Here is a 24493-nt window from a genome sequence, read left to right as displayed (position 1 = left end):
GCTCCAAGTTAATTCTTTCTTACAATATTTCCAGCCCATCAGTGTGAACACTTTATTAAAAGCTCAGGGTTTTATTAAAAAAGGATTGATTTACCCCTGCCCCTCTTCAAAAAACCCTCAGATTTTGTTTGGATAATGTGCCATTCTTTATTTTCTTTGGTTTTTTTTTAAGCATAGGCTTTTCCAGATTATTACTTTTCTAAACCTTCTTCCTTCTTCCCTAGAGGGAGAGGGTTATTCTGTTCTGGTGCTTCAGTCTATACCCGTGTCCCTTCCTTGCAGCCACTGTTGTCTGTCACTTGCTTTTAAGAAATGTCAGGAGTATTTGGGAGTTTCCAAGAGCTGCAGGTTCACACCGCAAATACCTGGGGTGCGCCCTGGGCAGAGCTGTCAGCACTGGAAGTCAGCTTGCGGTTTCCATGAGTAAGTGGAAGCCTTGCCAGATGTGTTTGGCTAGAGTTGGTGGGAGGGTGTCCTCCAACTTAGGGGTGCAGCTGGGAGCCAGAGCACAACATCTGTCTTCGTCGTGCCAAGAGCTAGATAGCCGAAAGGACAGAGTTGTGGTCTGATAGGATTTTGGAAGAGAAATTGGGAATTGTTGAGATGCGGTTGGCAAGAGTTCAGTCTTTGCCATTGTGGGATGGCCATGATCAAGGGATTGGTTTGGTTTTGGGTGTTTTCCCATTTCTTGTCTCTTGTCTCTGGTTAGTTATCTCTGCTGGTGGGGTGGGCAAGATGCTTCATGATTGTCGCAGGTACTGAGAGATGAGTACAGCCTGTGTGTAGCATCGTGTTTTGCATCGCGTCATCTCCCCATCTCACTCAGATACGTGCTGACTGGGAATACACCTTCCTGTTGACCGTACTGAGTGACTGTGCTCTGAATCCGTCTGCATCCGTTGTTACCACTCACTACAAAACCAGAAACTGCCAGCAGCGACATGCATAAACATTATGCCTGTCCTGTGGCACTTGTTCCACCTCTTCCCCAGAAGCATCAAGATTGGTCCTAAAAACTGTGTGGGTGCTTGGGGAGGGATCATCTGTTCCCAGGAGTTGGGATCTGCCAGTCTTGTGGACATTGGAAGCCTCTTGCAAAGGAGCTGTCAGGAAGGATGGAAACCAGGCGGGCTGTGAAGAAGTGTCCAAGTCCCTGCTCCTGGTGTGGTTCCAGGAGATGGCATCCTACCAAGAACGGTAGGGAGCTCAGCCCTGCTCTGCCACTTGTTTCTTGGTCACTGGTGAAGTGTGGCTCATCCCCAGGATGGGCTGGTGAAGGTGCTTGTGGAGGAGACACACAGGGGATACAAAAAAGAACAGGGGGAGACCCAATCTCAGAAAACAGCAACATGGAAGCCATCACCACAGGCTTGCTGAGGACCAAGTGAACCTTATCAGCACACCTTATACTTGGGATCGGATGTCTGGATAATTTCTTTCCTATGGACATCTCTACGGCACACGTTGCTGAGATATCTCAATGAGATTCCCCCCTCCTCCCTTCCCAAACTTTCCCGACTGCAACATCTGGGCTCATCCTTTTATCTCTCCCAGCAGCCTTTCCCTTTGGCTCCTACAAGAGGGACCTTTCTCACAGATAAAGCGGCCCCGGTGTCGGCGGGCCGATTACTATTCCTCGGCCATCACAGGAGCGCTGCCTTCCCTTTGAAATGTGCCGCACGGCAGGCAGCACGTGTCACCCTGCGCCGCTCCCTCACTTTTTGACAGGCGATGAGCGAGCTGTCAGATGGATCAAGTGCCTTCATCCGCTGCCCCTGCCGTGGAGGAGCTCCCGCTTCCCCGGGGAACTGAGAGGGGCTCACAACCTGCCCCATGGGGATGGTCGATTAAAGCAGAATAGGCTGGGGGAGAGCATACTGCATTGCATGCCTCCTTTTATTTTTTTTTCCCCCTCTTTGCCTTGCCCTCCTCACCGTGTCCCTCTTTCTGCTTTCCCACCTGTTCCTTTCCTACTTTTCTCATGCTTTTTAGCTATCCTTGCTCCTTTGGAAAGGGCAGTTATTGTCAGTGATTTAGAGGCTCTCTGGCGGCTGCTGAGCCTCACCAGCCGAGTGCTGCGCAAAGGCCAGTGACCTGGGATTTATGGCTAATGTTCTCGGTTAATAATGTGGATTTACTTAAGGAGTCTATTGAAATGCACTCGGAGATCAGGGAAGGAGCAGATCTGCCTGGCCCTGGGAGCCGTCTTTATGACCAGCCAGTGGCAAAGCGTCTCCCTCGAGCCCACAGGGGTATGGCTCTGAAAGCTGGAGAGACAGCAAGTCCCCGCTTCCCACCAGTGATGTTTCTGCAGCAGCTTTCCCTTTTCCCTGATGGGTCACAGGGCAAATGCAACTCTGCTGTCCCACTATGCTCCCTTGTTAGAAATGCAAATGCCTCTGTTGACATTTCCTTTGAGGGCAAAAAAAAAAAAAAAATAAATTAAAATTGCTTCTTTTCCCACTGTTAATAGACCAATGAAAACAAGAACAGCTGAGTTGTAAATTTTTTCACACTACATTAATTACTTGCATGTGCCTGTGCTTGTATTCACATGGGCTCACTGCAGTGCGGCGGGGGAAGCACAGCGTGTGGAGTTGACATAAGCACATGATGTTTTTATTTAAAGAACTAAACAAGAATGTTGGGTCACTCTTACATTCTTCATTGGGTTTGGGGGGCTCTTGGCCTCGTGGACCTTTCTGCTTTGCTGTAAGAAACAGGTCTGTCCTGCAGGATGGAGGATGAGGTGGGTGAGCTGGCAGTTGCAGAAGCTCCTGCCTGTGGGGAATCCTCTGTTCTCAACATCTGTCCAACCCTCCTTCTCCTTAAAGGTTTCAGTTAAAATCTCTGCAGCTCTCTTGGTTATGTAGCTGGATGCTCATGGCCAGGGCGAACATCCCTCTTTGCCTGGGGTGCCTCGTCTGAAGAACGCAGGGGGAGAAAAGGACCAGTTGAAACTGGGAAGCCAGCAGTAGATAAAGCTGCCGTAGTGACCAGTGCTGAAGTGCATGGTGAGAGGGAATTGTTGCCTTCAGTTCTCGAGGGACTGCAGAGTGAAAATCTCTGTGCCGGAGTGTATGCCTGTCAGCCAGAGCCTCAACCTGTGCAGCTGCGAGGAGATATCTCCTGGTTTTCCAAAGATGCACCTTCAGTCCCTCCTTCCTCCTCTTTCTCGAGCACTGGTAGCTGTGCTCACCATGCTGACCTTCCTTCAAATTCTCCTCCTCTGGTCCAGGAATGAGCAGCATGGGGAATGAGTCTGATGGTACTCTCTCCAGTCCCTATGGACACTTGCCCTGGTACAAACCTACTCCGTGGTCAAGCTCAGCCTGCTCGGTGGTTGTTAGAGGACATGTTATGCTGGTCCTGCTGTCACCATCACCAGTAACATCCTGGGATGGGTTAGCAGAGTTTTGCAGCTTGCACGAGAGCGATGAGTGGTGAGCCCAACCCACCCCGAAAAGCAGGGATGGGACTTTTCCATGAGATGCTTTGTCCTTGGACAGGTTTTTCCTAAGTGCATGCCCCATGGTTAAGAGGTGCGATGCCTTGGCCAGGCACCCTGCGAGCCCCAGCAGCGCTCGGCTGGGGTGGCTGTAACACGTGTCTCCTCTCCCTCCCCAGGGTACCACCGTGCGGATGATAACGGCGATCGACCAGGACAAGGGCCGTCCCCGGGGCATTGGCTACACCATCGTCTCGGGTAAGCCATGGGGGAACGTGGTGGGGAGCCCAGCAGGGTCAGAGGAGCCAGCCCTGCGATAAATCTCTGTACATCCCGTGCCTGGGAAATCACGTTTGGCCAAGTTTCTCCTCGATTGTGCTGCTTGTTCTTTGGATTTGTTGTTGCTAATTGACGTAGCCTATTGCTACGGCTGAAAGCTTTTACCTCTCCGAAAAGCTTGCTTTGCCTTCAGCGCTGTCGGAGCGCATCATTCCCGGCACCTCCCTTCCCTCGCACAGCAGCCGTGATTTCTAACACATCGGACAATATCTCATATTTCGGTCCTAATGGCAAGCCACGAACAGCTCTGCTTCACACAATGCTCCGGAGGAGACCTGCAAAGAGCCAGGCAGAAAACTCTTGTTGGCGGTTTGCGGGGGTTATTGTTTAGGGAGAGAATGGGACTGATTACGGGCTGAACGGCTCCTGGTGGTTTCCTCAGCGTTTCCCAAAGCTTCCGCGCCAAGGATTGGCTTCCCAAAGCATTGCTGGAGATTCTCAAGCTGGGAGGCGGGGGGCGGGGGGGGGCAGGCAGGACCTGCAAGGGTGCAGGGCTAGAGAATGAAGCTTAATTAGAGCAGCGGAGGGTTTCTGTCTTCTGGTAGCCACGTGGATTAATTCTGCCTTCGCAGGCTGGCTCTGAAGCCCAGGGAACTCTTCCCGGTCGGCGTGGATGGCTTGCTGAAACTGATGTAGCCGGTCATCCGTGGATCCTCGCTAGGCAATGCTTGGCTCCTTTGGGTCCATAGCTTGTGGACCTCTTCTGGTGGCAAAAGAGTCAGGGCAGTCTGGGCAGGCGTTTCCAGGTAAAATGTAGTTGTGTTTTGGAAAGGCCAATTTTTGGAGCTAGACCCGTCTTATTTAAGATGCCCTGAGGTCAGCAAGCCTCTGCCGTATCTAAGGCTGACTTTGACGCTCGCTGGGCTGTACTCAGACGCTGCTTTGGTGGGGCTGTGCCTTGGGGGACAGACAGACTGCTGGGGTTAACCCAGCAGCACGGGACCAGCTTGGGTTGTAATCATATTTCTGGCATTGCTTTTTGGGGGGATCTTCGCAGTAAGAAATGGCAACAGTGCCTCCTCTCTCCCTGCTGTGCCACATGTTTCAGGTGCTGGCTGGCAGCTCCTTCAAGCTACACGTGCAGAAATAATTTCCCAGTTTCTCTTCCTCAAAGCCCAGACATTTCAAACGCTGTTTTAATCAACCTCTAGGGTCAAGGTGATTTCACCCCGACTTTCAAGTCCACTGATCCTGACTGCAAGCATCCAGGTCAGTCTACCTTTGAGGATGCAAGGATTATTTATTCTCTAATTCCTTCTGCAATTTATTCTAATGTTCCCCCAGCATGAATTAAATGAGCGGTCTCCCCTAGATTTCCTGTATCAACTGGCCAAAGAGCAGCAGGGATTTTATTTTGGCTAATACAGGCCTCTTTTTGCTGGAGACTGGACTGAAACCTCAAACTAATTTTGTAGTTGAGGTTGTAGCTGAAGTACCGTGAGGATGGTGAAAGCCTTCAGCTTACAAAATCCTCACCCAGCTCAAAGTCTGAATGAAAGATGCTCAGCAGCTGGAAAATCACCCTTGTCCTGTTTGCACGCCCTCCTTTAGGCATCTGCTGATGACCATGGGCCATTTTTCTGACCCAGTGTGCTGTAGGTATCTAATTTTTCCATGTCAGCATCGGTGCAATACAAACATTTCTGGGTTTCCAAGAGGTGGCTTAAATCTGCAATCTACAGAGGGTTAATTTGCTGAATGCACCCACCCGCTCATGGCCAGGTCAGGCTTCTGCTCATCATACGGTCACAGCTGCTCTACTGAATCAAGCAGACAAGACCTTGGACCCTGGATTTTTACCTGGAATGTTCGTGCATGCTCTTATTTCATCTCTCTCTCTAGTTTTCCTGCCAAATAGCCACCGTGTCCCTTTTGCGAGCATCCCCCTGCTCAGTGACAGGGTAACCATCAGCCTGGCTGTTAGGGCCGGGCAGAGGGATGGTGGAAGGGAGCCAGGCGTGCTCCAGGAGCCTGGTGGCAGCAGGGTGCGGAGTGACAGGCAGGCGGATCACTGCAAACAGCCTCCCATCTGCTTGCATATGCCAAGAGCTTAATCCCTGCCCCTGGTCCCGCCTAGCGGGGGGCAGCTCTCATATCGAAGAATCAGGCAGAACACATCAAAGAGTGATTAAACTGCTTTGCGTTATTATTTTTTTTTCTCCCCCAAACACGAGGATTGCAGAGCATTTTTGCAACTGGCCAGGAGTCCTCCTCCCGTCAGCACCAGTGTCTTGCAGAGCGGTGGTGCTGGGAATGATCATCTGGAGGGCACACTGAGGGATGACTTGCAGGCACCCACTGTCACCTCCTGTCTCCTCCTCATCCTCACTCTGTCTTCAACTCAAGGCAGAGGTTTCCAAAATCCCCCGAAGCCAGGCTTCAGGATGCTCTGCTTCCACTTTGATTGGAGTTTGCTACCAGAGTCAGCAGTTCACCAGCTCCCTTCACCTGCTGGGTTGTGGCTGAGGGCAAATTTTAAAGAAAACAGGTTCATGGGGCAAACATTTTTTTTTTCCTGAAGTCAGTAGGAGTGTGAGTGCCTCCCAGGCTCTGCTCAAGGCATTCTCTTATACTTTTCATGATCTCTTCTTGCTTTTGAAAGAAGATGTTACCTTCTGATGTCTGAGAGTCCGGACACGGGAACCAGCCGCTAGCACACCTCCAAAATCCTGCTCACCCAAGGCAAGCGATTTTTTTTGGCAGGCAGGTAAAGCCTAATTAACTTGTCATTATCCTCAATCACGATGGTAAAGGTCAGCGAGCTGATTTTGTGCCTGAGCTGGTAAATTTTTATGTCAATTTTGCAAAAAAAAGCAGTCTAACATATGGGAACAGGGAAGCAAATTAAATTAGAAACCGACTGTAAGCAAAAGTGAAAATGGTTGGTGGAGGTAGTAATTATACCTGGCTCTTCAGCTCAATTCCACGAGGGGAGATGACAGTGATGCTGTTCCCATTTCACAGCAGGGATGGGTGATGCCTCTTCCCGGTTCTCCCAGGCTTTCGGGCATAGGGCTTGCACGTAGCTGTTCTGATTTTGCTGGCTGGGGTTGAATATACGGCAGCGAGAAAGCTTAAAAGCAACCTAGCTGTTTATCACTTCTTTGGTATTAATATCTAAAGCATTGGTATGATTTGGAGGTGGGCTATAAAAATTAATTTGGACTTGCCGGTGTCCTATCCGGCTCCAGCCCTTGGGTAGCTGTGCCTCGGGATATACTGCAGTAGCTCTTATTTATATGGCTATCTCCAGCACAAGGTCCTCCCATGACAGGAAAACAATAAAACTAAAAGATTAACCATAACCACATAAAATAAGACTTAAGATCCAACTTTATGCCGCCAGCTTACAAAGCTGTTAAGCTTGAAATGACAGAGGAGCGCTGATCTAGCTGTGTCACAGCTTCAGCTAGTTGTCCTGCCGAGGCAGACAAGTCTGCCTGGGAACCATTTCCATATCTTCTAGGGAAAAACCATTTAGTCGTTTCTCCCTCTTCCTTCCGATCTGAGTATTTTAACCCCATGAAACATGCTCTTTTTCGCCCTGCTCTTTGCAAGAAGTGGGGTCCCCACCCTGCAAAAAGCCATTTGAAAAAGAAATCCAAATGGAGACCTTGCAACTCAAGCCCCTTGTGCCGACAGGCTGGTGGGTGCTGGGGCTCCCGTCGCTCTGACGGCTGTTTCTGCTGCTTTTCCCAGGCAAAAAGGAGGGCTTGGGCATCCCGCGGCCGGTGCCTTGCGAAAGCCCTCCCTCCCTGGTCCCCCGGCTGCTTTGACAGGTTGGAGATGCTCAGCCGCTGAGGTCAGGGCTCTGTTTGAAGGACAGATAATTAATCCAGCAAAGTAATCCACGGTTTCTTTTTGGCAGATTTATGGAGATAGCCTCTGTACCGGGGACTCTGCCTCATCATCTTTCATTTCCCAGGCAAAGCGAGTGACTTGTTGTATAACACGACCTGTTCTAGATAAGGCTTTTCATTTAGGGGAACTCTCCGGTCTAACAGAGATTGATTTTTTTTTTTTTTTTTCCTGGTGGAAATCAGAGGGCCCCAGCACTCTCAGCAGGATCAGGCCTGCAGACGGCGGTGTGTTTTCACGTTTGCTGCTGCTGCACATCGCCTAGGGCACGGGGAATCCTTTGGCTCTTTAAGAGAAAGATTTTTATCGTGAATTAAATGGCAATTTAATTAATAGGCAGGAAGGGACTTTGGCCTGCGAGCTTTTTTTAAGAAAACGTATTACATGACTGCAGTCTCGTGCTTTGCTCGCTAACAGTAAAACTTTGGGTTTCATTTATTTCCAGGACGGTCAGGAGGCTTCATGTCTCCTGGCATGAGGATGTGAAGGTGACCTGTCCTGCTTGGGCAGGCATCAAAGGGTTAAACCAGGGGAAAGACTTAACTCCGGGGCTCTGCAAGATGCCCCGAAGTCAGTCTCTGCTTGCCTGAAACATTTCAGGTGCAGTGATGGATGGACAAGGGGAGACTGCACAAGGACAATCCATATGTCCTTCCCGGGGCTTGGAAAGTCCTGCGGGAGAGAGGGGAGGGAGCACGGGGCTTTCGGTCGGGTGAGCTGGTCCTTAGGGCTTTTCACAAATCCTTAGGGTGTCTTTGGGGTTTTTTCCAGAGTTGATTCTTTTAGGAGTCTGCTGCAGTTTCTGGCGAAGCGCTCTCTTCCTAAAGCTATGGCATCCCAAGGGAAGCGTGAATTAAAAATCATTATTTGCACAATGTAATAGAAGTGTGAGTTACAAAAGCAAGAGGGAACCGTGTCTGAAAAGAATTGTTCTCCGTCTTTCTTCTGGTTTTCCTGCTGAGGAATAAAATATCATATATATATTTATGTAAAAATCAGTGCTGTAGCTCTCAGAACATGTTTCACATGTTCTTAATGGATCTGGAGTCCCTCACTGCCTTCCTTTTGAAAGTCCAGCAGGAACATTTGAGGTAAGGTTAAGTGGCCAGAGTGGCCTCAGCTGCTGACACCTCCTTTCATATTTTGACCTGACTTAATAAAGAAGGCAAGGCAAAGCACACTGCCTCCCTTAAACCGGACGTCAGGGAGGATCCTTGGAAATAGGACCTGCTAATTTTAATATTCCTGTTGCCGGTTGGCTGACATCACACTGGCTTTTTCCCGCATTTGGATCGCTCAGTGAACTACTAGGGTGTTAAAGTCCTCATAAATTACACCTGCTGGGAGGGCCTTCCAGCATGATTTAAAGGCAGTCATCATAGCAGAACATTTCTGTAGGAGGACACGCTGATGGGTGGAAAAGTGCCTCACGCCGAGTTATTCATCAAAGGCTGTTTTTCCACCCTGCCAGGGCAAGGGGTTGAGACAGTACAAAGAAGAGATGGTGGCTGCGGCCACAGCCCTTCTTTTCTTGGCTCGGTTGCTCCCCGTCTTCCTCTTCACTGCTAACGATGCTTCATCGTCACGTTGGCATCAAGCTTTGGCTCCCTGGTAATCCAGAAACCACTGAAAACAGATATGGTTGGCATAATGGTTTGCATGCCAGGTAGTCTCCCAGCAAATGGCCTTCTGTAATTAAAACTATACATTCCCATTTATGTGTAAATATGAAACAAAAGCACGTTTGTTGCTTAATTTCTGGGACTTTTTAACTTCCTGGCATTTAATATGTGTTCAAGGTGTTGGCACCCACTGGGAAAGGATGAACCTGCGCTGTCCCTGTTCATGTTGGGGCTAGAGAAAACAACCGTTTCTGAGATGGTTTTTAGTGGAAGATTTTCTGAAAGGTGTTGGGCCTGGAGATGTGGAGTTTATGTTAAAAGCTGATTCAGACTTCTTACCAGGCATATCGCAGCGTGCTTCTTTCGTGTTCTCCTGATGAGTCTGCCTGCTGCTGTGGGAGAGGCAGGAGAGGTGATTTGGAGGTGTCTAAATCCAGCGCAGGCACGGTAGCCATTGAGAAAGCGCCGATTTTATGTGTGAGCATCCTTCAGCTGCAGGGTGAGAGCATCTTCTGCAACTGCTGCTCTGAGGTGGCGATGCCCAGGTCGGCCCATTCTCTCTGGGAACGCACCTCCTATGCCCTGTTTATTAGGACAGAATCCTCAGGTGGAGCGTTAAATTGTTGCGTTTGCAGAAATGAGGGAAATAAACATTTATGGTAATTTTCTGTGCGTTGCTCTGCTGTCTTGACTCACGAACCAGCTGTTGGCTGCTCTCCTGTAGCAGGTTTTAGGGTTAGATTCATGGGAAGAGGAAAGGCTGGGAGGTAAAAAGCCAAGCCAGGCAGTGCTGGTGATTTGCCTTCCCTTCGAGCCACTGAGCGTGTTTTAGATGATGTGGGGGAATGGTGGTTGTGGTCCAAGACTCAGCATCCTTTCGTGTGATGAATTACACTCAGAGCAGGAACGTTTAAACTCTGCAAGGCTCTGTTCTTCTCTCTGGTACCCAGCCACACAGCTCCTGGGGGCTTCGGGAGGGGGATTGCACCTCGGGTGATAAATCTCTCCTTTTATTTTCTTGTACTGTACGTTCGGCTCTAAAAAAAGGGAACCGTGCGAGCGTTTAATCCCAGCTTCTTTTGTGGCTCTGCAAGATCAGAAATTCTGATGGTTGCGCCAGAACGGGCAATTAAATCTTTTGGGGAAGACACTAAAAATGCCTGTTTGCATAGCAAGTGTGTGTGGAGGAGTGCTGGCACACAGCTTTGGGCTTGAATCAGTTGTCCCAGAGAGAGCTGCATCCTCGGGGAAGACAAACCAAAGTCCAGAGCAGGGGAAATGGGCACTGTTTTCTAGAGCATCTTGATTTCAGGCAGAGCAAAGAAATAAAGCTCAGGTTGTAATAACCCCTTTTCCTTTGGAAATAACTTGTTGCTTTTGAATTTAAGCATGGGGCGAGGTATCTGCCCTGGCACGCTTCCCTGCATATCGCACGGGGGCAAAAACTCAAGGTGAAGAGCAGCGAGGTGGTCACGGCAGCTGATGGACTATTTATACGATGATAACTGTGTCTGTTGCTGACTCTATGAACCACATCCAACAGCATCTATTTCGGTGCTGAGGAGCCCTGACAGAGCACATTTTGATTAATAAATTATCCGGCGCAAGGTGTGTGATGGGTTCCCCTTTCACATCTCATGAAAGTCATCCGCTCCGAGTTCAGCGGCTCAGCAAGCCCAGGGCCTTTCGAGGATGCAGCTCCCTGATACAAACGGCTTTTCGTGTAGGTTGGGGGTGGGGTGGGTGTGTGCGAAAATTCTCCTACATGGGGGAACTGGCTTCTCGTGCCTGACAGGTAGCTCTTCACTAGAGCTGGGCAATAGTTACATCCCTTCTACAGGTTTGAACAATGCTCAAAGGCCATAGGCATAGGGAGGAAGGAGGAGACATCAGTGTATTTTTTTTTTCTCTTTTCTCGTTTTTTCTTTTTTTGTTCCCCTGGATTTGAGCCAGTATTTTTAATGGCCTTTTTAAACTGCGAGAGCATTGGCTGAGGGCGATTAAACATTATGGCTTTCATCTATAAAGCCCCTCGTTATAGCAGTGTTTCTCCAAAATGCTGCCTGTGCCACCACCCATTCCTGAATGAGCCTGGAAAAACACTCCAAATGGGATCCATCCCGTTGCTCCCAACCCAGCGTCGCGTTGGTCTCTGCCTTCCCTGTCCCCTGCCCGGCCACGGCGGATGTAGGAGCTGCTGCTGTCCCTGTACCGGCACACGGACAGAGGGATAGGAAAGTTTTCCTTCTCCTTTTACCGGTGTCATAACAAGAAGCTGGGCTTGTATGTCCTGAGCAAGCCTGCTCCCTGCCAGGCGAGAGCAACCACCCTACCAGAAATGTATTCATATTGTTTTCCCACAAGTTTTGGTGGGGTTTTTTTCTGTTGTTCTCGCCTTTTGTCTGCCTTTTTGAGTGTTTAAAAACATTGTCTGCTTTGCTTTTCTTCTCTCTGCGCTCCCTTTTTGCTGCTCAGCCTTTCCCTTCCCATCATTTAACTTCTGCCCCCACCTTTGATTCCTACCCTGGATCTCTCTCCCAGTCTCTCCTGCTGTCTCCTGCCTTGTGCTGTGTCCAGCTCTGTAGGTTTGCAGTAGTAGTAGAGAGGTAGAAGTGGAGCCTGCCTTCTCCCCTGGGATGTTCCTCTTTGGTGGAGGCTACACATCGATTCCTTAGCTTTGCCTGCTCTCTGCAACGGGGCTGGACTGCCTGGTTCTCTGTGAATGTGCCACATCCTTGTCTGGCTGGGGAAGGAGGTGGAGGACATGTAAGCCCTTGTTTAGCAGAAACCGGAGCATGGTCTTGGGTTCCTGTCCCTAACCAGGGGCATGGAAATTGAGTCCTAGGTCTTCATCTAGAAATGCTTTGGTGTCTCAGACCAGACTTCAGGCTAGATAGTAGATGGCTCGAGCAGGGACATGTCCAGCAGCTCATCACCCCTGAGCCAAGTGAGTGACCATTTCGTTGCCTGCCTGGTGCAGAGCAGAAGGCTGTGTGTGCCATAGCGCAAGTACTGCTCATGGGAGAGCCTGCGAGGGGGACACAGAGGAGGGGGGAGACAGCAGGGCCACCTTTCTGAAGGTCACTGCTTCCACACCAAGTGCAGCCACAGTAGTTCCTGTCTGCGTCATTAAAACAGTCTGCAGATTGCTAACTTGGAGATGGAGAGTCTGGACCGTCGCACATCCCCCGAGGAACAGGATTATCTGGGGAGCTCAACTGGGTTCGAAACCCCTGCGAAGGTTCTTCCACCCCTCTGTGCCCTCCATCTCACGTCTGTGCATTGCAGTATGGCTTCAAAACCAGCGATGAGCAAACCACAGTTTGCTCCACTGGCATGCCCAGCAGGCAGTGCTGGCCACCGGCCACACAAGCCTTTGGCTGGAGTATTGGGGCAGCAACGGTGTCCACCTGGCTCTGAGGCCACCTTGGCGCAGACCCCTGCGGCCAGCATGGCTAGGAGCAGGAGAGAACAAGCACTGGGAGAGCAGCAGAGTGGAAAAATGGGTTGAAAGCCACCAACCCGTTGTGCTTGGCCAGTGTGGCTGCCTGCGCTGTTACCTGTGGACTAAGCTGCGCTTAACCCAGACTTGGCTTTTCCTGGATCACAGGTAATGGGAGAGAACCAGATGGACAGGAGAAATTATACGGAGGTGGGGAGAGAAAGACAAAATTGGCTATTTTCCCCCCAGTTTTAATATTATTTTTTTTTTCCCCTTGCTCTGAGGGAAGTGAGGACATGTGAAGATGATTAGAGAGATTCTTGCAAAGAAAAGGGTCCGGAGGGAGCGTGCATTGTTCAGCAACGCGAGTGCTTCAGCGGGGATCACTGGTCAGAGGAATAATGAAGCGGTGGTTGGAGAGACGTTGTAAGGGAAATTATGAAAGGCCTCTGAGGGACAAGTTTGGAGACACCTCTTTCCCTTCTGAGGCTAATTTGCAAACCCAGCAATTCCCAGCTCGCAGAAATGCACCCCGGAGGGAGTCAGATGCATATCTGCCATCCAAGAGGTTTTGTGAGGCTCAACTAGAGAAAAGCCCCTGATGTGCAGCCTGGGAGGGTATTTGGGTCCCTAATTTATTTGTCTAGCCTTCAAAAAATGACTGTAGTCAGATATGAAACACACAATCGTTTTCAGGACACGGCGCTCAGAGCCGTGTTTAGTCCTTTGTGTCAAATTCCTGCCCTATTGACCTATTTCCACTAAAATCCATTGGTCTCCACGTTTACAGATTCCTGTTAGCAGAGCAGTGTTTTGTGATCAAAAAAGTATTTTATTACACTTTATATTAGGGGAACTGTACCAAGATAGCCCTGATGCATACACTTTACCATGGCAACATGGAGCATTTAAATGCCTTGCAGCGCAATCCAATATATCTCATGGAATATTCTTCAAACCTGGTATCAGAAGTCGTCTCCTAAGGAGTCAGCTGTAAAGTACAGAGAAAAGGTGGGAAGTCAAGATGAAAAGAGAGGAATCGTCCATGGGAGGAGACCAGAGCTCTTCGCATATGGCAGCGAAATGTTAGATTGAAAAAAAAAAAAAACAACCAAGGCTGTCGCTAATATTTTAAGTAGCTGCTCATCAGTTCATTAAGCTAGCTAGCAGTCAATGGGCCATTTCGGATGGAGAGAAGAGAGGACCAAGGACAGAAATGGGAGGAATTTGGCCTGAGAGGAAGATATAAAGGCTTGGTAATGGGGGAGAAAGGTGTTACGGCACTTAAGGCTCTGGGAGAGAGAGGAGATGCTGGCAGCCAGTGGCTCATGAAGGCCAGGGGAGAGCTGGACCTGGAGGCTTTGGCCATCCAGGTAAAGGTGCCGCCGTGGTTAAACGGGGGATCAGACAGGGATCAGGTGGATGCTGAGTGATGGGAAACAACTTTTTGCTGCAGCAGATCTGTCTTGCAGCTCCCTTCCAGGAAAATGACAAATGTTGTGCGTGTTTCATTCATGCTGAGATATATTGAAAAATAAGTCAGGTTGCTTTTTTTTTTCATTTTTGACTGGGATGAATATAATGTACCTGCAGGGTTTCCTGGCTGCTGTTTGGGGATGGATTAAGGTTTTCTGCACGCTGTGAGATGATGAGGGCAGTGGTGCAGGTGGCCGTATGCCCGGGCAGAGCCTCCTTGGTCATCACTAATTCAGCAGCCTCCTCTGGTATTGTGTCAGGCCAGCATCAGGTATCCCAGGCTGCACGTACCAACTGCTTTCCTTTGTCTGGCTGACAGAGAGAGCACCTGGGACCATCACAAGGGCATTCCCAGTGCAGGACATTCGTCTTCTTAGCATCTGCTGGCTGTGAGACTCAAGTGTTGTCTTAAGCCTCTCTGGGTGTCTAATTCCGGAGGAGTCAAGCTGAGGATAGGATGCTCGGTGGAGGCAGCACAGCCATCCATGGCATCCTCTCTGGTTGCTTGCACGTAAGGACCAGCACAGAGGCCAAATTTGGCTTAAGTAGAGGAAAACGAGGCAGCTGCATGGGGTCAACACGTCTGGCAAGAGCATAAAAGCAGAGCAAGCGCCTATAGTACTTACCCTAACACTCTCCCTGGCACCAAATGTGTCCAGCTAAGAAAATTCCTCAGCTGCATGTGGCTTCTCTGTTATTTGGTAGATTTTTTCTTTCATTAACTTCCCCAGTCTCTCCTTGAATACGTGGTGGGCTTTCCTCATCCCCAGCATCCTCTGGCAAGAGGTCCCACTCCTAAACTACTGCATGTTATGGGAGGAATTACTTGTGAGCTTGGCCCATCTGCACCTTCCTCTGATTAACCCAGGCTGATGTCCAGTAACTCTTATATTTTAAGAGCGAGGCTGTGCCCACCCCAGGGACATGGTGACCTGGGAGGGGACCACCAGGATTCGGCCCTGGTGTCAGCGGTGCTGTATCATATTTTAATAACCAAAACTCTTTGAAATTCTTCAGCTGCCTGCAGCATTGAGGGAACTGGGCATGTTTAGTTTGGAGAAGAGGAGGCTGAGGGGGGACCTCATTGCCCTCTACAACTACCTGAAAGGAGGGTGTAGAGAGGTGGGTGTTGGCCTCTTCTCCCAAGGGAATAATGACAGGACCAGAGGAAATGGTCTGAAGTTGGGGCAGGGGAGGTTTAGATTAGATATTAGGAAGAATGACTTTCCTGAGAGAGTGGTCAGGCACTGGAACAGCCTGCCCAGGGAGGTGGTGGAGTCGCCATCCCTGGAGGTATTTGAGAAACGTGTAGACATGGCACTTCAGGGCATGCTCTAGTGCCCGGGATTGTTGGTTTGTGTGTTTGTGTGTGGGTGTGGGGTGTGGTTGTGGGTGTTTGGTTTCGTTTGGTTTTGGTGTTGGTGTTCTGGGATTTTTTGGGTGTGGCTTTTTGTGGTTTTTTGGTTTTGTTTTTTTTTTGTTGGTTGGACTCGATGATCTCAAAGGTCCCATCCAACCAAAAATATTCTGTGATTCTGTGATTCACGGCTTTTATCAGCTGTTGGAAGGAAAGCACCGTTTTGAGCCCTGAACTGGGACGGGTGAGAGGAGGAGAGGACCATTACAGCCCTTACATTTTAAAGTGCATTGAGATAACGTGCAGGGTTTGCAGAGCCGGCTGCAGCCTGTACCCAGCTTGGAGCTCTTGGGCTGGCTGTAAAACCCCTCTTCCAAGCACCGTGCGTGGAGGTTGGCAGGGGAAGAGGCTCATGTCCTCCTGCTTCCCTCTCTGCATTACCCCCTGCCCCACTTGGCATCAGCCGTACCAGCTGCGTGCGCTCACGCTGCCTGTTGTTTTTCTCAGGTAACACCAACAGCATCTTCGCACTGGACTACATTAGCGGAGCCTTAACCTTGAATGGGCTGCTGGACCGGGAAAACCCCTTCTATAGCGCTGGATTCATCCTTACTGTAAAGGTGAGAGCTCCTCCATCTCAGAGACACGCCAGCCCAGCAGGACGGTGGGGAGGGCACCCTGCCTGGGGACAACTCCTTCCAGGTGGAGGCACAAACCTGGGACATGTTCCCGTGGGCATCCAGAGGTGTGATCTGCTGTTCCCCAGCCAGATGTTTAACACAGCCCCCTTGCTGTGGTGGTCTAAAGCATGTTTGCCTCTATACGGATGTATAAGCTCATTTTCGGTGTCCTGCCTGGTCTCCAACTAGATCTCCCTGCGGTTCTATCTGCTGGCAGCCCTGGGATTGCAAATAGCACGACACCTACATTCAGGCACCTGAGTTGCCTCCACTTGTGCCTATTTCCCACCTTTCCCCACCAAAACCCCAGAAAAACAAGAACATTTTGTCACGTCAGCAGGCAGCGGTGTAGCAGGGCATCGTCTGCATCTGCCCGGCGCAGGCAGGCACAGTCAGGGAGTGATGCTGAAAGTCCTCTCGTCAAGAAAAGGCACTGGAGCGTGATCTTCCAGCCCCACCAGCCCCACCTGAGAGAGGCTCCCTGGCTCCACTCGCGGCCCTGTAATTAAAATCAATACCAAGCTGGGCAGCTGGTTGGAAACACATTTAGAAGTATAGATTCTGCTGGGCCGGGGTGGGGAAAAAATCAGCACTGTAGGAAGGGTCATTGATTTGGGAGGGCAGCAGCATCACCTTCTGGTTCTGGCAAATGCAGTGCTTTGTCGGGGGGTGGGAGCAAAGGGACAAGAAATTACCCCCCGTGGTCCCAGGCACAGGTCATGCTGCGGGGTTTTATGCACAGGGAAGAGATCTGCATCCACCCCTAATATCTCGTTTTGGGCTTTTATAGTTAAAATTCAGTAGAAATCAAGAGAGGGAGGATTGTCTGTTTTTAATAGGGACAAAAATATCTGTTTAATCTTGGAAAGGTTTGTGAACCTGAAAACTTGCCCGCTTTCCCGCCTGCATGATAATGGAGTTCCAACTATGTTCTGTTGACCTGATGGATTTTTATTTTCTCTACCCACAAACTTTGCATCCTCCCGCAAATGCCAACACTCCACGGCCTACATCCCCGGGACCCAAAATGTTCTCTGCTGCTCTCGTCCTGGAGCACGCAGTGAAAATACAGCTGGATTGCTCCTTGTTCGGATCAGCCTGTTCTGCTGCTGTGTGCAGAAGCGGTGAATAGCAATGAGCTGTGCGGGTCGCGTTTAGCGGTGCTTTTCTGTGCCCACAGAAAAGCAAGATTATCCAAAGGACGAGAGGAGGGACTCCGCTTGAAAAGGCTGTTTCACAAATCTTGCTTCTCCGGCAATAAAATCAGCACTCTTTCCTTTTGGGAAAGCAAAATTCAAGTCCTTCTTGAGACAGAGGTGTCATATGGAGTCATGATTCAGCTCTGTATTTAGACACATGTTGCCAAACCTATTTTAAGGTCTAAATCTTGTTTTCCTCTGTTGCCCTAGTTTTCTGTCCCTTCAGTAGTACTATGGGGGTTAGCTCCCTGCTCCTGGTCCCACCTCAGGAGATGGCAGAGGAGAAACTAGGAGTGCTTTTTGCTCCATCGTGGCTTCCCTTATTTTGAAGACTGTCCCCCACAATTTTTTGGTTTTAAATGCTTGTGGCAGAGAAATCTCCTACTCATCCCCTAGCATGACTTCGAGTCCTGACAACCTGTTCCATGATAGGGCCAAGTGAGAACTTGGCCACGGCCACCCCAAGGGAAACATTAAACCTCTGGGAAGGCAGCAGGTTTGCAAGGGGGCTGTGGGTCTCAAGGATGGTTGAGGGAAGAGCTGGGTCGACATCTGAGCGTGTCGATGGGTCAGCGGTGTGGAAAGGTGCTCGAGATTAAAGGGCGACAGCAGAACCGAATTATCATCCTTCCTTGGCAAAGTGGAGTAAGCAAAAGCTGCAAGAGTCTCTGATCACGGCACGCAGGTTTTTACATTTATTCTTTGAAAAATAAAGGCTGCCCTGTTGTTTTCTCTCCTTGCAGGCAACAGAGCTGAACGACGACCGCACGCCCTCCAACGCCACTGTCACCACCACCTTCAACATCCTAGTCATTGACATCAATGACAACGCGCCCGAGTTCAACAGCTCGGAGTACAGCGTGGCCATCCCAGAGCTGGCCCAGGTGGGCTTTGCCCTTCCCCTCTTCATCCAGGTGCAGGACAAAGACGAGGTGAGGTATCCCTTGGTGCAGACACTTCTGCCCATCCCTTGTAGGGTAGCACTGGTGTGTTTTTGAGGCATGTGGGGAAGGATAAGTCATCAATTAACCTGTGATGAGTTGCATGGTTATGTCCTGAAAGCCAGGATATAACCTGGCCATAACATGAAAGCCATTTTTTCAGCTCTTACTGCTGACCTTGCTCGGTCCCCAGAGCACAGACATAGCATGTGCTTTAGTGCAGTGGGGATTGCACGGCCACTGAGAGCCAGAAAATAGGATTGTGCAGGATGCTGATTATTGCTCACTTCCCAAGGCTCTTGTCAGGCAGTCCTTGGCCAGTCTGTTTTAGAAAGGGAGAAGATTTTCTGCTGGGCTCCCAGGCGACCTGCCAGGGAGGACAAAGACAGTTCATAGAATCATAGAATCATAGAACTGTCTAGGTTGGAAAGGACCTTTAAGATCATCTAGTCTGACCATCAACCTAACTCTGATTAAAAAAAAAACAAAAAACAAACAAACAAAAAAAAACATACAAAAGAACCCCCCACATCACTAAACTGTCTCTAAGCACTATGTCAACCCGTCTTGTGAAAATCTCCAGGGATGGTGCCTCAACCCCTTCCCTGGGCAGCCCATTCCAAGGCTTAAGAACCCTTTCCCTGTCAACATTTTTCCTACTATCCAATCTGAACCTCCCCCGGTGCAACTTGAGGCCATTTCCTCTTGTCCCATCGCCTGTGATTTGGAAGAAGAGACCGACCCCCCCTTGGCTACACCCTCCTTTGTCTGCCCCAGCAGGGATGTGTACTGCTGCTGTCAGGGGAGGAGGTAAGAGATACCCACTAGCGTGGGGTTGGAGAAAGCATGGAGGGACTGGGACACCAGTGCATCGCTACAAACGAGCCGGGAGTATTGGAGGCTAGTCCCTCCCTCGTGTTAACAGAGCTCCTATTTATTACGTGCCGGTCCATGCCACGAAGGGATTGTAGCATGTTTTCCAGCCCTGGGCTTGCAGCCTTCAATTACTCTGATTATTTGACTTGTGCAGTTCATGTTTGGCTGCTTCTGTGTGCCAGTACCCTCCAACCCCGCCACACTGCCTGGTGTCTGCTTCAAACAAGTGCTGACACCTCATGGTGAACTTTCCAAAATCCCTTGGTAAGGCTCTGGCTCCTGCCATCCCTATTCCTCTTGAAGCCGAGCGAGAGATGAGGGAAGAGGGTTTGTCAGAATAAATGGCATCGTGAGGATGTTTTCCCGATGCTTCAGGGTAAACGACGTGATGACACCGAGGAACACAAACCAGAGCATCTCTCCTCGACCCCAAAATCCCAGTGGGTCGATTAAAATGTGTATCTTCTAAGATGCCTTTGCTGGCTGAAATGATGGATTTGCCTTTCCTCGGTCCTGGGTGGAGTTCACCACGTCTCATAAAGCCTCCCAGAAATCCCATTTTTTTTCATGTGAAGTGATTATGACACAGAACTAATAATCTACTTGTGACATGATGTCACCATCTGAGAGTTATGAGTTCAGCCTGAGGAGGTGCAGATGAGCTATTAAGCAGATAAAGAGACTGTTTTTTCTTGAAAATGTCAATTGCTAATAAAGAAGATATGGATATGACAGATGCTTAGGATAGTTTCTGAATAGAGCCGCTGCCGTGCTTTCTGAGAGATGTCAGCAGATCCGTTCTTGAAGGGCATTGTAACACTTCTGTTTGTGCCAGAAGGATGAAGGATCTGTCATTATTTCTGGTTAAAAGCTCGTTTTACTGGAGTGACTCCCATTCAAGAATTCACTTTTCAGCCTTGCTAATTTTAAAATGGGAGAATAAAAAATAGCTTTGCCTTCCCGATCGCGCCAGCAAAAAAATAGACTCATTCTTTTTGGTGTATTTCTTTAACTTCCTGAGATTTCCCCAAAAGAATTGGTTGAGATTTTTAAAACTGCTGAGAGAGGACCTCTTCTGCTAAGGGAGTCTGAGGGAGTTTTACTGTACATATCTTTGGAGACCATCATATTAGTATGAATTACTTTGTAGCATTATTTTCGTTGGTAAGAAGCACAGGAGAGCTGATGTCTTGGAATATCTGGAGGGATAAAAGTTATAAGCAATGTTTTTGTTTTTTTTTTCCTGCATTATTCTGCAGTCGATCGTTCTTAATTGCCCTCGTGGATGCTGGCAACTGGATTAACCGTCAAGGTAGCGCTTTGGGGGGAAAAAAGTTGGGGAGGATACCCAGGTGGTAAAAAAGATGTATATGAGAGAGAAGTGGGATTGCATCTGCAGCCAGCATTTTTCCAGCCCTGCTTTCCAGGCAGTGTATTTACAGAAGTCCTGAGACGCTCAAACTTTCAGTAAAAAACTTACAGGAAGGGGAAGATAGTTTCCTGATGGTGATTTTGGATGTTGAAGTACCTCATGAGAGTTGCAAGGCTTTTACAGACCATCTGGATTAGTGAGGTAGTTGAGATGGTGCCGGGATCTCTCAGCTCTCTGTGGGTGCAGGGGCAGAGGGATGGGACGCTGAGGACGGAGGTCTTCAGGCAGGGATGTGACTGAGGATGTGGCTGACAGAAGCTATTTCGCCAACATGGCCTTCACGCTGGAGATGACACAATTCATTTGTGTAAGGGGCAAAGGAAAACAAGAAGAGAATTATACACGTCTCCAGGGAGAGCAGCTAAATAAATACATGAGAGCAGATGTATAGAGACACGTGAAATCAAAGCTTGAGTCTTGGGGAAGATCGTTGTGTTCTAGTTTTGTCTCCTGCCTCCCAACCCATGTCGTTAAGTCCTACGAGAGCCCCTTGGCAGGTTGGTTTCTTTCTTGAGCCAAGTCATCAGCCTTCTCCTGGCCCCTCCGGCAAATTTTGATGCTGTTCCTTCAACCCTCACACTTGTGATGGAGCAGCCCACGCCTGAACCTTGCCCCACGCAGGGGTCCCATGGGGCTGGGTAGCTTTGGGGAACCTGCCTGCCCTCGCATCCCGGTTGTGTCTTTGTGGAGCTGGAGAAAGGGGTGTCGCGCAGGTCTGGCCCTTAGAACACGCTGCGTGGGCCGCCAAGGCCATTAAACAAGAAGGTATTTTGTAACCAGGCCCACGCGGCCTTTAGAAATGGTGGGTTTTTTGGTCTTTCTTTCTTCTGGTGTGTTTTGCACAAACTTAAATGATTGCTTTTTGAAGGAGTTAGATTAAATGATTCAGCAAAGCACTTAAAAACGTATTTATGTTGCACACAAGACCGTGCTTGAAAGCATACGCATGATTTTACCTCTGTGTTTAAGTGCCTTTCCGGAGCTAGGCTGGCATTAATGTCTCAGACAAGGTACCTAAGCAGGGTGCCTCCCAGGAGAAACCCCTTCCTCCGAGTCTGTCCCTTGCAAACTGCCAGCTGCCGTCCCTCAGACGTGGTCCCAGCCTTGCTCGAAGAGAAGCTGGCCAGGGGTGCGAGGTGGGACGGGGAGCATCTCAAGGAGGATGCCCCTGGCTTGAGCTGAGGTGACCCTAGATGTGGATTTGGGGTGCAGCCAAGAGGTGTACGAAATGGGCGTGCTGGTTTTTCTTTTTGCATTCATTCTCTACGCCGTGTTGAAAACATGCGAGCGCAGGAGAAATCGGTGCACGGGGTTTTGGATCTGGCCTTCTGTGAACCAAGAAAAAAAGCGTTAACCTCTGTGTGGCTGACTTTCTCTCTCTCCCAAAGGGGCAGCAAACCACTTGAATACCTTTCCAAAGCCGCTTGAGAGCCGGTTATGAAAATCTGTGAAAGCTTATCGGTATTTAGGCTGAGACACCACAGCTGGACACCCCAGAAGACCGATGTGTATATTCATACACGCTCCCAGGCTGGGGTTGGATTCTCCTCTCGCTCGTGTTGTGATAGATCAGCAGGGATGAATAAATCCTGTGTGTGAGACAGAAGATTAAAGCCTTGAATTATCCACTTTTGCAGCAAGGTTTGTTTCCAGGTTGGGAGCAAGAGCCCCCAGCTGTGGAATAAGCTTGCGTTAATTCGGAGGGGTGGGTAGCTCAGGCTCGGCTGCTCCAAGGCTGGTTGAAGTGAGGATCATGGATATCTTTTCTGGATATGCTGGTATTATAGAGCCTGGTGGCTTGATGGTGTATTTTGTGGGGAGGGCAAGGGTCTGGCCATGCAGAAAAAGGAGCAGGGCAACCTTCAGCACATCCCCCATTTGAGGTTCCTATCGCTGCAAGGTCCACAGAGGTGCATTAAGAGAAATGAGAGCGTATTTTCCCAGGGCACGCCAGAGAAACCGGCTCTTCTGCCGTGGATTTCACTTGATTTTCCTTGACACAGTTGACTGAAGAGGAAGAAAAGGGCAGAGGCTGTCTAAAGCACAAGTATGATGGGCTGACATTTTGAAATAATTTTGAAACAATTCTCCAAAATAAGCATATTGAGGAAGATAAATGGGGAATTTAAAAAAAAAAAAAAAAAAAAAAAAAAAGAAGAAAATCCCAGCCATGGGAATACACGGTGTCTGTTGCTTAAAGCTACATCAAAGACTCGCATCAGGATATCGCATGTGCCCATGCATGTGCAGGTGCAATATATGAATCATTCGTAGCATATATATGCATATGACAGACACGCACACTATAAATATGATCTACACAGCGAGGAACTGTAAAGGGGAATTGACGGCGCTCGAGTATTCTCTCCCAAAAGTGCCAGCTGCCAGTCGGGCTGAATTAGATTTCACAGGGGTTTTTGCAATACATGGAATTCACCAGCAAATTACCCTTAAAGAGGGAAAATCAATCATTTGGAGCAGAGATAAGCTGAAGGCGAGGCAGCCCTCGGATTGATCCCGTCTGTGCAGGCGTGTGTGGAATTCAGCAGATAACCTGGGGAGAGCGGGGAAGGAGAAAACTCCTCCAGGAGGGGGGCAGCGGGCAAGGACTGACACTTAGGATGGACAGAAAGATGGGAGAAAATGGGTGCCAGTGTAGGGAGGAGGATCGTTAAGGCAGGGGAGCATTTTGCTCCAGGCATCCTCCATCTCCCACAACCCTAGTGAGGTCCTTAGGGATGCAGGGGACAAGTGCCCGTGCCTGGTGAGCTCTCAAATGGGTCGTCGATGGTGTTGTGCTTTGGGTGCTGGGTGGCCGATGGGTGCTGGGAGCTGGGGGTGGTTGGCCGGGCAGCAGAAGAGAGGCAGGCAACTCCGGAGGGGCTGTTCCGAGCACTCGAGTTAAATGCCTTGAAGTGGGTGGAGAGAATAACCCTCCTTATGCCTCGTGTTTTCAAAGGAAGGATTAAGCATTATTTGTCTCTGACTAGCTAGAACCAGGCATAAAGTATCCAAGCTGTACAAAGAGGCACTAGTTGCTTTTTTTCTTAAAAAAACCCCAAAATAAAACAAACCTCTTTTTTTCCCCCTTCTTCCTCCACCACTCCTGAACTCTTTGCACTTTCCTTTCTTTGCAAACTTGCCAGGATGAGGGATATTAAACCCTCCTCAGCTTTTTTGTAGGCAATAGCCCGTGCCTAGAAAAGTGGCTGGGAGGAAAGCTGGCGTTACGCTGGATTTTGTGCTTGAGAAAAGCAGGACTCTCCATTTTGGAAGACCAAGCTGCAACTGAGCTTAGGGTAGAGGGAACTGGAGGGAGCCCTGTACCTAGTTGGCACGAAGAGAAGAAAACTTGAGGATCCCAGGCTGCTTGTCCCAAACGTAGCTCGCTTTGTGCTGAAAGCGATTGCAGGCCACCAACCCAGCTATGCACCTCGATGATTTTACGGAGTGGTATGGTTGAGGAAGGGTTGTTTGATTGTCTAGGGGTTTGGGCTTGTTTGTTTGTTTTTTGTTTGTTTTTTTTTTTTTTTTACCTTGAGTTTTTGTGTAGCTGTTGGTAAGTGATGCTAAATACCTGCTTTGACTAGTGGAAGGTTGAATAATCTCTGAAGTGTTTCCATGTGCACTTCCATGAGGAAGGGGCTGGGTAGGAGCAGGAGTGATGGATGAAGCCAGTGGGCGATGTTGGGTGAAAAAGCAGGGATAAAGCTTACGATCCATCCTCAGTCAAAGCTGGAACAGCTGAGGCAGCTGCTCCTGGCCTTCTGATGTAAGAAGGGGTCCCTGATTCGTGGTGCACCATGCCCTGTGACCACATCTG

The 24493-nt window shown here is 49.4% G+C and overlaps 1 protein-coding gene across 1 annotated transcript in view; it reads left to right on the top strand.

The window, feature by feature from the left end:
- CDH23 (cadherin related 23) overlaps nucleotides 1–24493 on the top strand; it is a 215742-nt gene that overhangs the window by 102503 nt on the left and 88746 nt on the right. The window contains exons 9-11 of the mRNA XM_074154966.1: nucleotides 3628–3706; nucleotides 16050–16162; nucleotides 18165–18353. Of these exons, the coding sequence (XP_074011067.1) occupies nucleotides 3628–3706; nucleotides 16050–16162; nucleotides 18165–18353 (381 nt within the window). The remainder of the gene's footprint in view (nucleotides 1–3627; nucleotides 3707–16049; nucleotides 16163–18164; nucleotides 18354–24493) is intronic.

Source organism: Numenius arquata, chromosome 10 (assembly GCF_964106895.1).
Source record: "Numenius arquata chromosome 10, bNumArq3.hap1.1, whole genome shotgun sequence".
Taxonomy (NCBI): domain Eukaryota; kingdom Metazoa; phylum Chordata; class Aves; order Charadriiformes; family Scolopacidae; genus Numenius; species Numenius arquata.
This window is presented reverse-complemented; position numbering and strand designations above follow the sequence as displayed.